This window comes from Mastomys coucha, unplaced genomic scaffold (assembly GCF_008632895.1).
Source record: "Mastomys coucha isolate ucsf_1 unplaced genomic scaffold, UCSF_Mcou_1 pScaffold6, whole genome shotgun sequence".
Taxonomy (NCBI): domain Eukaryota; kingdom Metazoa; phylum Chordata; class Mammalia; order Rodentia; family Muridae; genus Mastomys; species Mastomys coucha.
In genome coordinates, this window is record NW_022196912.1 from 39,980,440 (window position 1) to 39,992,963 (window position 12,524).

Sequence of the window (12,524 nt, forward strand, 5' to 3'; positions counted from 1 at the left end):
GGATCTGAACTCAGGACCTTTGGAAGAGCAGTCAGTGCTGCTACCCGCTGAGCCATCTCACCAGCCCCCAGTAACACTCTTCATATACTCATTTCTTTTAAAATATTGATAAAAATAAAATGTTTTAAGTATGGATTTTTTTTTTTTTTCGAGACAGGGTTTCTCTGTGTAGCCCTGGCTGTCCTGGAGATCACTCTGTAGACCAGGCTGGCCTCGAACTCAGAAATCCACCTGCCTCTGCCTCCCAAGTGCTGGGATTAAAGGTATGCGCCACCACGCCCAGCTTTAAGTATGGATTTTAAAATAGGCATTACATGATGTTACAATCACACATGACATGTTATTACATCAAGTACAAATCTTTAAGAAGTAATTTAAGATTTCTGTAAATACCCCTTTTTACTGCTTTTGCCAAAACAAAACCCACCCCCACATTGTCCCATATTACTCTATGTATACTTCTAATTACCTTTTCAAAGCTGAAAAAGTTAGTAGTGTTTCTAAGTGTGTCGCAGATTGTAGATCCCTTTTCCTTATGGAGTGCTGCTGGATATGAGATGAAGAGAGAATATCATAGTCTGAGAGCAAAGAATCAAGCTTCTCTGAAAGAAAAGTAAAAAAGTATTAGTGGCCAGATAAATAGCTCAGTCATTTAAGAGCATTTGCTGCTCAGTCATGAGGTCCTGAATTCAAATCCCAGCACCCACATCAGACAGTTCAAAAATACCTATTAACTCCAGCTCCATGGGATCTAAAGCTCCATGCTATCCATCTTCTGGCCTCTGTGGGCACTCACATGAACAGCCCCCCAACCCCCCACACACACACACACTTGGGTGGGGAAGATTCTGAAGGCTGAAGAGGAAGCTCAGTAGTAAAGAGCACTTGCTGTTTTTCCAAAGGATCTGGGTTGAGATCCCAGCTCTCATATGGCAGCTCACAACCATCTGTAACTACAATTCCATGGAGCAGGATCCAAGGCCCTCCTCTGATCTCCATGGGTACCAGGCATGTACATGGTATACATACATATATACATTCTTAGCATAAAAGTAAACAAATCTTTAATAAAGGTTGTCTGAGGCCGAAGAGCTCAATCAGCAGTTAAGAGCACTTGTTCTTAACAGAGAAAGAGGGCCCAGGTTTAGTTCCTCGCATACACATGGCAGTTCACAACCATCCATAAATCTAGTTCCAGGAAATCTGACACCCTCTTCTGACTTCCACTGGCATAAAACACACACACAGTCACAGACACACACACACACACACTACACATATACACATATGCATATATACATACATACATACATACAGGCAAAACATTCATACACATGAAAAGTAAGTAAACAAATCATTTTAAAGGTTACTAGCACTTCAATCTACTAGTCAACTGTGCCAGACAATAAGCTGAAGTACTTAATTGCCCAGAACAACAATCACATATTCTTACAAAAGAATCTGAACCTGAACTTAATGGAGATCTAAGTTCAAAGTCTTAGTGGACAAGAGGCTCAGATGCTGCCAAGTTAAATAACTAGTGAAGGAAGCACCAGCCACACCTAGAAAGTTAGATTCATGCAGAACAAATGACCCAGTTTCTCCAGGAAGAAGGGAAGGGCAAGGAGTAACAGACTTAAGAATACAGAAATAGCTACACTGTAGGAATCACTCTGAATCATGGCAAACAAGCTAGCTGTGGGAACATACTTAAACACTCAGAGAACTAAGCATGGACTGAGGTTAGAAACTAACAATTTGGTGTCTCTAAAGACTACCATATACACTTAAGACTTTAAAATAAAAAGCATTTCTAGTGTACATGTTTAAAGTTAAAGTGTCCAAGATAAAAATAGGTGACATAACATTTTCATTGTCAAACTGAGCTAAAGCAATCCTTTATCAGTGGACAGTTAATAAGAAAGAGTAATGAATGTATGTATCAACAGCCTTTGGTTTCTTAGAAACCAAAACCAGGAAACTACTTCTGCTCAAAGTCCCAAACCCAAGCCTGAGTTCCAGACCAGTTCAGGCTTGTCAGCAAGACTCATCATCCAAACCCAGAGCTGGGAGTAGCACCACTACCACTACTGCTGCAAGAGGCACATCAGCATCCACTGGCTCAGGAGGTGCAGGCCAAGGGAGCTGACCAATTCCTCAGAAGGAAACCAACACCCATTGCTTCCAGACCAAGTCACCACTCAGGAAAACAAAGATGCACTAGGCCCAGCTGAGAAAAAGCACAAATGAGATTCAAAACTAGACTACTCTAATACGTATATGCCATTCCTCTTCCCAACAGACTCCCTGAGGTTTTTTAACTTAAAAATACTTTCTAGAGGACAATGTGGAGACTCTAGTCTCTTTTAAAACTGTCTAAAAGAGGACTGGAGAGATGCCTCAGTCCTTACTGTTCTTGCAGAGGACCTAGGTTCTGTTTCCAGCACCCACTTGGTGACTCACAAGAGTATGTCCCTCCAGTTGAAAGGGATCTGACACCCTCTCCTGGTCTCCACAGACAGCAGGCACACATGTGATATACATACATACATGTGAACACTCATACACATAAAATAAAAATAAGTAATAGCTACCTAAAATATGTGAGTTGATATTTTCCTTTGACAATCAAAGATATTCAAATCATTCCAATGGACCTGGAATTCCTCAAATCAGCAGCAGCCTGTACTAGTGCTTATTGTTACACTAATAAACATTTTAGTAAAAATGTTTCATTTTAGTAAAAATGTTTATTAGCAGCTGGGCAGTGGTGGCACACGCCTTTAATCCCGGCACTTGGGAGGCAGAGGCAGATGGATTTCTGAGTTGGAGGCTAGCCTGGTCTGCAGAGTGAGTTCCAGGACAGCCAGGGCTATACGGAGAAACCCTGTCTCGAACCCCTACCCCCCGCTAAAAAAAACATCAAAAACGTTCAACCAAATATTAAGAATAAATCTATTTAGGGCACAGGAGTATACTATGTAGCTATTTTTCCCAGGAACTCAAGCCTCCCAAGTGCTGGGATTATGTGCATTTTTGTTTGTTTGCTTAGGTTCTGAAACAAGCCTCACTGTTGCCCAAAATAGCCTCCAATTTAGAGCAATCCTCTTGCCTCAACCTTTCAAGTGCTGGGACTAAAAACATGAGCCATCACATCCACCTTTTAAGAGAGAGAGACAGAATCTCCTGCAGTCCAGGGAGGACCTGAACAGGCTGGTCAGCCCTAGCATGACCTTAGTCTCCTGATCGACCTCACCTCCTGGTAGCAGGATTACAGGCCTGCCCATGCTATCACATCCAGCCCTAAAAATATTTTTTTAGGGTTGAAGAGACAGACAGCTCAGAGGCTAAGTGTAATTGCTCTTGTTTAGTTCCCAGTATCCAGATGGTGGCTCACAACTGTAACTCTAATTCTTTAGGACCTAGTACCTTCTTCTGACCTCCAAGGACACCAGACACAAAAGTGGAGCATAAACATGCATGCACGCATTGCAATTATACACATAAAATTAAAACAAATAAAATTTTAGAAGATGAGTCAACCTAAATATTCCCAATCAATGTGTTCATCAACTCATTTGCCTGCAGCTATGAGCCAGGCACTAAATGAAGTCCAAGAGCTGAAACACAACAGCAATGAACACAGATATGCACAAGAAAAAGTACCCAAGCCAGGCCTTGGTCACACACCTATAATCCAGGCAAGCCAGAGGCACGGGTTTAGGAGAGTGGGGGCTACATAGCAAACTACAGGCCAGTGTGATACACTCACTGTGAGAGTATCACTCACTCTTCCAATAAAAGGAAGAGCGGGACTAAAGAGACATAATGGAGCGGGAGAAGGGCAAGAGAAGGAAGAAGAGAATAGAGAAGGAACAGAGGACAGGGGGTTATGGATATTAAAGCAAGACAAAAGTACGGGATAGTTTCTATCCCGTCTCTCTGACGGGTGGTCAGAGAGAACACTTTACTGTTGCACAATACTTAAGTAAACCTGAGGAAAGTAAGTGTGCAAGACATGCTGCTACCAGATGAAAGTTAAGCAACATTCATTCAAGGTTCTGATTCAAAATTCAAAGTTGTTAGATATCACCCTTTTCTAATACAAGATGAACATGGTGATTTGATACTGCCATTATACATCTTAGAGGCACCAATGGAAAACCTTCAACAAACTTGCCCCTTAGTCAACCAACCTGTTCAACAATTCCCAAGCTTTCTCTACTACACTATCTACACAGAATATTCCAAGACTAATTCTCCTCCAAATGAAGACAAACAGGCTCAGAGAAAACTAAGTAACGTGTCTACCATCACAAACCCTGATGCCACTAGTGTGCCAAAGAACCAAAGGAAAAATAAAGCCTAGTGCAGCATAGCCCTGGGTTTTTTAAATTCCATCCAGGCTGAAATACTCAAGCTGTACTGAAGTGATGCTTTGGAACACATGTGAAAACAGTCTCGCCCTCCTGGGGCTGTCTACCTCTTTGGTCTTTGACTTCCTATAAACATGGCATTTCTTCCCTCTGAAGTTTACAGCTCTGTATCTTTTTCTGGATACTTTTGGTTATGACATGTCTTATTACACAGATCAGGAAATGACCAAAAAGGAGCTGATGATGTTTTATTCATCACAGCATCTTTTTCTTGTGGCATATCTCACAGGTCCCCAGGCTGGTCTTGAACTTCTGATCCTGAATCCACCTCCCAAGTGAGGGCCACGCCACCTGGCTTTCATTATAATATTTTACCACAAAATATTCAGCATGGAATCTTGACCCATCAGGCTCACGTCCAAAAACTACAAGAATTCTCAATACCGAAATGCCAATTCAATCCTTCAGCTGTCAACTGCCTTGATACAGGCTGGTACATGAGCTCAGTTTCATTTAAGATCATAATCGCACCTACTGACTTTAGAGACCTAACTTCAATATCATACTTTCATTGTCAGTAACACGGACCAGGGCTCCTCAGAGTGTGGCTCCCCCACACCAGCGGCATGAACAGCTGTGAGCTTGTTAGAAACACAAACATTCAGAAATCTTCAGTGTGGGGTCCAGCCATTTATGTTGCCTTCCAGTTGATTCTCATGTGAATTCAAATCTGAAAACCACCAAACAAGTTTGGCAGCAGGAGGGCTCCTACCGGTAATCTTAGTCACTGAAAGCTGAGGCAAGAAAGAGAATGGCTGGAGTTCAAGGCCACCCTACGTGCCTTCAAAGGCCCATAGCCCCAAACCATTAAGAGGAAAAAAAGGAAAAAAGGAAGAGAAAACCACTTAAGCTAAAGTAAGCCAACAGCTAAAAAATAATGCTTCCTGCAGGAGACCGAGCAGCTAATGCGTAAGCAAACCCCAACATAGGGCTCTTTTTGCACTCTACCTTAATTAGGGTAGAGTAAGGCACAGTAGACACCTGGCTCCTTTTTACAGCTAACAGTCATATGTTTAAGATCCAGCTCACCCAGCTCACTTTTATTCAGCCTTCATTGCCTTTAAAAACAACCAGAAACAAGGTAAGCTAAACTAGAAAACAGATAAGCTGCAGAACTTCCAAAGGACAGGGGAAACTACTCAGCATTTAAAAGCCCGGTCACGGCAGGTTTTTAAGAATATATATATATTGTCTATAATATGCACCTTTTAAATGTAGCCTACTACATTTAAAATGGCTTTAAAATAGCTACTGTGTTTCCATTGCAATTATCTTCTTCTAATAACTGGATATTACAAATTAGATGTCCTAGAGCCCTTTACAAACAACTCAATAAAAAACAGCTCCTTCTTGAAAGGCAAGCTGGAGCCACCAACTGCTCCTAATACTGTCTTCTTAGCAAGTGCCCCTCAGATCCTCAACTTTTCACAGCAGCTCACTTCCAGAACTTTAATCCTTGGTGGTCACATTCTCCTACAGTCTCTGCAACAGAGGTTGGATTCCTACCCAAATCTCTCAATAAAAAATAAGTGGAAACTGGTGCCTGGCATGGAGCTGCACACCTTACTCCCAGCACTGTGGGGGCAGAGGCGGGTCAGCTGGAGAATGTTCTCTAAGTCCACACTGTCCTGCTCTTCTCTACCAGCTGCTGTAAGTTTAGTTCCCCACCTGGCACTACCTAGTGGTATTCAATTGATAAACAAAAGAATGAAATATTAAGGACTTTGGGTAAGGTACTATTAAGTAAAAATCTCAATGAACTTCAGTATGGAACAACCAAGACTGGAATCTGGGAAATCAGTAGGTGAACTGCTGCTGAATGAACAAAGTGAGGATCACTAAAAGACTTCTGGGATTCTGGCTTGGCTACCTACATAGACATTCGTATGTATGTATGTATGTATGTATGTACGTACGTATGTGTACACACATACACACACACATAAACATACTCTGCTGATAAGCCAGACAATGATTTAGGCAAGAACAGAGAAAACCTGTCTCACACTGAAGTGTCAATGGCAAAAGCAGCTTATACTTTGTTCCTTATAAATTTCTCAAGGAAGAAGAGAAAGCGGGACCATTAAGTCACAAACTGGCTCTCCTGGTATCCATGTAGTGATGCCTATAGGAGATTTGATAAACTTTACACCTCACCCTCCTCTTACACAGAAATTGCTCTCTCTCAGTACGTTTTTACAGTCATTGAACTTAGTGAATTCATCTCAAGTATCAAATTTCTCCCATCAAACTCACAGCATTTTAAAGCTACACCTAATTGTTAAAGTTTAAAACTTATGTCTACATTTTTGTGTTTATACCAGGCATATGTATGCACAAGTATACTTACATATAACATATTCATGTGTGTGGGGAAAATATGAACAAAGTATTAGGAAGAGGGTCTGGAAATATCTATGGATCTTTTACAGTATTTTGTTTTTTGTATAGAATTACATTTCCCTAGAATATAGTCTCTAAGTGTAAATGCAAGCCCCTTGCATATGCCAGCCTGGGCTACAGAGTGATACCCTTGGTCCCAACAACAACAACAACACAAATGGAAAAAGCAAAGCCTGGACTGGCCACTGATTACTGTGTCTGTGCTGAAGACTCAAGGTCAGCACTCCTGGAACACACAGAGGGATGCAGTCTGGCCAGGCAGCCAGTGCGGGAAGCCCTGGAAATGGATGAATTCCTCCTTGGGACCAAGGCATGAGAGAAGGAAAGCAGTGCTCTCTCCTGGGCTCGGGAACTGGAACTTCACAACTGAAACTTTGACTTTATGGGTTTATACCAGTCAGCTGCTTCAACTAATTCTGTATATGGTGAGTGCTCACCAAAGCTGAAACTAACCTGGGTCAAGACTAGCAAGTCCCCTAACCTAAATGAGTGAACCCCTGAAGAAAGTTCCAGGTGAACCCCTGAAGAAAGCCAGGGCCATGGGGCTCTGCAGTACACTGGTGCAAACTCAAGTAAGACAGTGGGTCAGCGTCAATAATCCCCAGTTCCCTCCCTAGTCCAACTTCAACCCTCTTTTCATGCTCACTCTTTTTTGGGGGGTGGGGAGGCGCAGGGGTGAGATAGGGTTTCTCTGTGTGATCCTGTAAAACTCACTCTGTAAACCAGGCTGACCTGCCTCTGCCTGGGATTAGGAGCATGCATCAGTCAGTCCCCCAGCTCGCACTCACTCTTCTTTTTCTTTTTCTTTTTTTTCCATGCTCACTCTTCTAACCAAAAAAAATAAATGACAAATAATTTTGGACCTACTACACTAACGTGCTTTTGAACATGGAGGTGTGAACATCAGTTGGATAAGAATGGGGCTTCAGAGAACAAGACAAAATGAGAGAGATATATTTAGCCATGAATCTCTACAGTCAAAGAGCAAGTGAAATCAAAGTAATAATGGCTGAGACTCTTTAGAGTTTATAATTCCTGTTTGTGGGGCACAGACAAAGAGGAAGTTAGGGACAGATGTGCCTGCTCTCTTAGCTGACATTAAGGCAAAGAGGCAAATTAGAAACCTTTCTTTTGTGCTCGCTTCGGCAGTACATATACTAAAATTGGAACAATACAGAGAAGATTAGCATGGCCCCTGCGCAAGGATGACACGCAAATTTGTGAAGTGTTCCATATTTTTAGAAAAAAAAAAAAAAAGAAACCTTTCTTTCTTTCACTTCTCACTACAGTGAAGACTGTCTTGTCGTTCTTTCCCTATCAAGTTAGTTCACACTCTCTTCAAACTATACTTCCACTTGTATACAGGTGCTATCTTCCACAAAAAAAATGGTGAAGAATCGCAATCAATCACACTCATAACAGTCTAGGACTTCTCCAACTTCTCCACTGCGGCTCTCCATTCTTCCTTGTATCACAGAAATAGTTCATCTCAGACTATAACTGCAGAACAAAGTCACCTTAAACCTCCCTTGGAGCCATTTGTGTAAAGTGTTCAGATTTTATAGGATTGCAGCTTATAAAAGGCAACTTTAGTATGAAGAGGCTAAGCATATAAATCCTGAGTGCAATGGTGCTACTAATAATGAGCTGTGAATGGGGCTCAAACTTAGAGCTTTGCACAAAAATGCTAGGCAAGCACTGTACTACATCACCTAGTTTTTTTTAATTGGGTAGAAAACATTGGTCTCAGAAGAATCCAGTGAGTTGTCATGAGCATCAAGTGATGAACAGGCCTGTGGACTTCTGAAGAAGGCCTCTTGTTTCTTTGGAAGTTCACGATATGGTTTGTTACTTCACCCAACCCTACTATTTGACTTGGTTGTTCAAGACCAACAAACTGTTTAAGAACCCAGGCTTTTTTTGGTTTTGTTTTTGTTTTTCATTAACTTACTTGATTCAAAGACTATAAATGTACTAGAGATTGATTAAGTATATAATTTTCTGAAGGGGAAAAAGTACACAATAAACAGAAACTTGGCTTTTAGAGTACTCTGTGGGTCACCAAAAATGACTTCAGGAACTGTTATGAATTGCATAATTTAGGAAAGTTATGAGTCACATGAGCTTAGTCATGATATCATAGTGAAGTTGCAGCTGGGGTGTATAAGTCTTACTTTGATTTCAAAATTGTTTCTCCTTTGTGTTACTTTTAATAAAAGAGGATGTGGTGGGTGGAAAAGGAAAAAAAGTAGGTCACAGATTTTGTGTCTAAAACATTTTGAAATGTACCTTAAGGTTAACATACACACAACAGTATCTACTTAGATCTCTGAATGTGTCTCTTTCCACTAAGCCAAACCCTTCAAAGATGAGTAGTATTTCATCTCTATATCTTTAATGCCAGGCATACATAATTCCTGGCAACCCCAATATGAGTTCTTCAAATCTTAGATCAATAGATTATACCTATGGGTCTGGTTTTTGTTTTCTGACATAGAATGTGCTATACTTTGCTATTAAAATTAAAAAAGAGAAAGAAGTCCATTCATCCAAGCATTCTGGAGGCAAAGGCAGATCCATGAGTTCAAAGCCAGACTGGTCTGCATAGTAAGTTTCAGGACAGCCAGGCCTTTCAAGCTAGGCTCTGTCTTAAAAATAAATAAAAATGTTAAAATTCCTATGATTTGTTTACATTGCTGAGAAACAATCTAGAAATAATGTAGTTTTCCTCTACACTGGTATGAATCCCTAGGATTCATGCTTTTCTTTCTACCCATGGACAGGAAAATGATAATAATGTCAGAATGGTACAAAAAAGAAAATCACTTTACTGTCTCAAATGCAAGTTTATTCTTAATAGCATCCTTAAAATGAAGCACATCCTTATCTTTTCTATCCATCCTGAAATTCTTTCAGATTGTATCAACTTAGATTTCAGCACTTTCTAACTAGTTCCTTTGCTGTTCTTTAAATTTGTCACATACATAATCCACTTTAAAATGCAAACAAACACAGAGTTATTTGGATACAAACATAAAACACATTCAGTGTCTACTCCAGTCAACTAAACCTCTGTTCAGTAAGTAAGATGAAAAAACACCAGGTAAAAAAGTACAAGGCTGGGAGTGATGGTGCAAGGCCTTTAATCCAGCTCTTGGGAGGCAGAGGCCAACTAGAGATACGTAGTGAGACCGGGTCTCAAAACAGACATTTAAAAAACAAAAACAAAAAATAAAACAAACAAACAAAACCCGGGACTGGAAAGATGGCTCAGTGATCAAGAGAGAGCACCAATGGCTCTTCCAGAGGTCCTAAGTTCAATTCCCGGCAACCACATGGTGGCTCACAACCATCTGTAATGGGATCTGACGCCCTCTTCTGGTGTGTCTGACAGCTACAGTGTACTCATATGGATAAAATAAATATTTTTTAAAAAACCCCACAGGGCTTCAATCTAAATAATAAAATACTCTAATTACATGATTGTAACTTCACAAAATGGAGAATATGTTGTTTCTCATTTTGTTATTAACTGAAATGCCTTAGATGGCAACATTTGCAAGTTAAAAGATTCTAAGATACTTGGTAGGCTCCCTATCATCAAAATTGTTTCACACTTTGTTACTAATTAACTGAAATGTCTTAGCCACTTTTGCAAGCTAAAGGATCCTAAGATACCGCATAAATTGCCTATGGCCAATTTCAATTCAAAACCTCTAATGCATGCCTTTCCTTATAATACGATCTCTTAAAAAAAAAAAAAAAATCAAGGTAGAAACCCTAAGTTTCTAGACAATTTAAACGGGTCAGCCCTGGTGATCTGTTAAAAATTGCAAAGAAAGCATTCATCGTGGCAAGCCAATTCAAGAGTTGGCTTGGAAGTTTGAGCCTCGCTCTCTCGGCTAAGCACCTCTCCTACAAGAGAGTGCTTAGGCTGATCTCGAAATCCAATGCAAGATTCCAAATACAGTCGAAAATGCAAACGAAACCACTTCAGTCGCCACCTTCCTACCAGGTACTGCATTCAAGTACCTCCTACATCAACTCAAGTTAGCCTTTGAGAGCCAGCAAGTGGTGTGTAGAGCTTTGTGGGGCCGTCCTTTCTTCCAGGGTCTAGATTTCGGCAGAAACACCTAACACCTTAGATTCACTTGTTAGCAAGCAAAGGACCTCGACCAAGTCTCACACTCCACAAACGAACCATCCATGTGTCAACACCTCTTTTCTAAACACTCCAGAAATAAACCTAGGAGACCTTGACCCTCCCAGGCCCGCAGTCCCCATGGGAGACCCCTCCAGGATGTCCCTCCCAACGGAGACAAGCCCATCTCTTTTCTCTCTCGCTAAACACGGAGAGCCACACCCCCCTTCCCACACTGAAAACTTCGGGACGCGCCACTGTAGCCCAATATCCCGCCCCCAGCGCCCGGCGTGTCCCTCCAAGCACTCTGGGGCCAGATAAGTCAGTCTGCTCCCCGAGCTTTGCTCCCCGAACTCTTACCAAGTCGCGGGCGGGAATCAGAGCCTGGTTCCTCCGGAGGTCGGGGTGCCAGGACGAAAGGCACCAAAGTGGTCAGGAAGAGGAGACGCTGCCTCATGTTCCCGTCCACCACCTCTCTGGGCAACCTTCCCCTGAAGAGCGTTCGGGAAACTGCTCACATTGGGAAGCGGAGCGAATCTTCCCAGCACGGCCCTGCAAACTTTTCCCTCCCGCGCCGCCTACAGGGAAGACTCCAGAGCTAGGCTCAAGTCTCCGGAAGCGCAGGCGGCGCCCGCGGAGAGCCGCTCGACTCGCTTCCGGCCACAGTTGCAGGCCACCGCGCTGCCCACAACCGGAAGAGGGGTGCCGTGGAGCATTGTGGGAGGCGTGGCTCGCCCCGCCCCGGCGCGGGCTGAACGCCATCTTGTGGGCTCTGTTCCTTCCTAGTCCCTCAGGGGCCTGGTTGGCGCCTTCCTGGCCTTCGGCTGGCGGCGTCCTGACTCGACCCTCTCTGTCGCCTCTGTCCCCGGGTAACCCCGGGGAAGGAAGGTGGGAGAGGATGGGCAGGCTCTCAGACGGGTGCGGCCTTCATCGTGATTGCAATCCCCTTTAGCGTCTTTATCGAAGGGACTGTGCAGTCTGGCGTGGGGTCAACTACCGGCCTATAGGATCAGGGCGTGAAGTCGGCCACCGAGCCCTAGGGATCCGCCCCGCGCGGATCGGGCGTTCTGTCGGGTGACTTGCTGCAGGAGACTAGGTCTCTATTGTCACTGAACATGCTCAGGGGACTGTACATAGACGTCTGAAAGTACATTTATTCGCCCCTTGGCTCCTTACTCTAGGCAGAGTGTCCAAGAACCGGAATGCTAATTGCTCACTCGTAAATAGGAGCAACCATGTACACCCTAACTCTTGTAATGGGTTTCCCTACTCGATCCCTTGTGGTTTTGCAGTCTCTTTTTTAGTTCTGTGTTTACTGTTTGTGGTACTGAATATTAATAGCCCTGGTCAGATTTCAAGTTGTGTTCCTGAAAAAGATAAACTGATTTAAATTTGTTCGTTGTGGAATGTCTTGCATCATTTTCAACAGTTACTGACTTTGTACATTTTTTGGCATGTTAGCTAAACTAGTCTGTACAACTGAGGTATAAAACGCTTTCACTAGACACACATTCATGGCATACCTAACCAAAAAAAAAAAAAAA

General features: G+C 42.6%; 1 protein-coding gene and 1 non-coding gene across 2 annotated transcripts in view; one reads left to right on the forward strand and one right to left on the reverse strand.

The window, feature by feature from the left end:
* Nucleotides 1–11,671, reverse strand: part of Adam17 (ADAM metallopeptidase domain 17) — a gene marked incomplete at its 3' end in the record, with an annotated part of 48,957 nt that extends 37,286 nt beyond the window's left edge. The window contains exons 1-2 of the mRNA XM_031357706.1: nt 11,341–11,671; nt 470–602 (exon numbers count right to left, since the gene is read on the reverse strand). Of these exons, the coding sequence (XP_031213566.1) occupies nt 470–602; nt 11,341–11,437 (230 nt within the window). The remainder of the gene's footprint in view (nt 1–469; nt 603–11,340) is intronic.
* On the forward strand, nt 7,973–8,079 carry LOC116081211. The gene has a single exon (XR_004114738.1). It is a non-coding gene; the product is annotated as a U6 spliceosomal RNA (small nuclear RNA).
* Nucleotides 11,672–12,524: the final 853 nt, after the last annotated feature.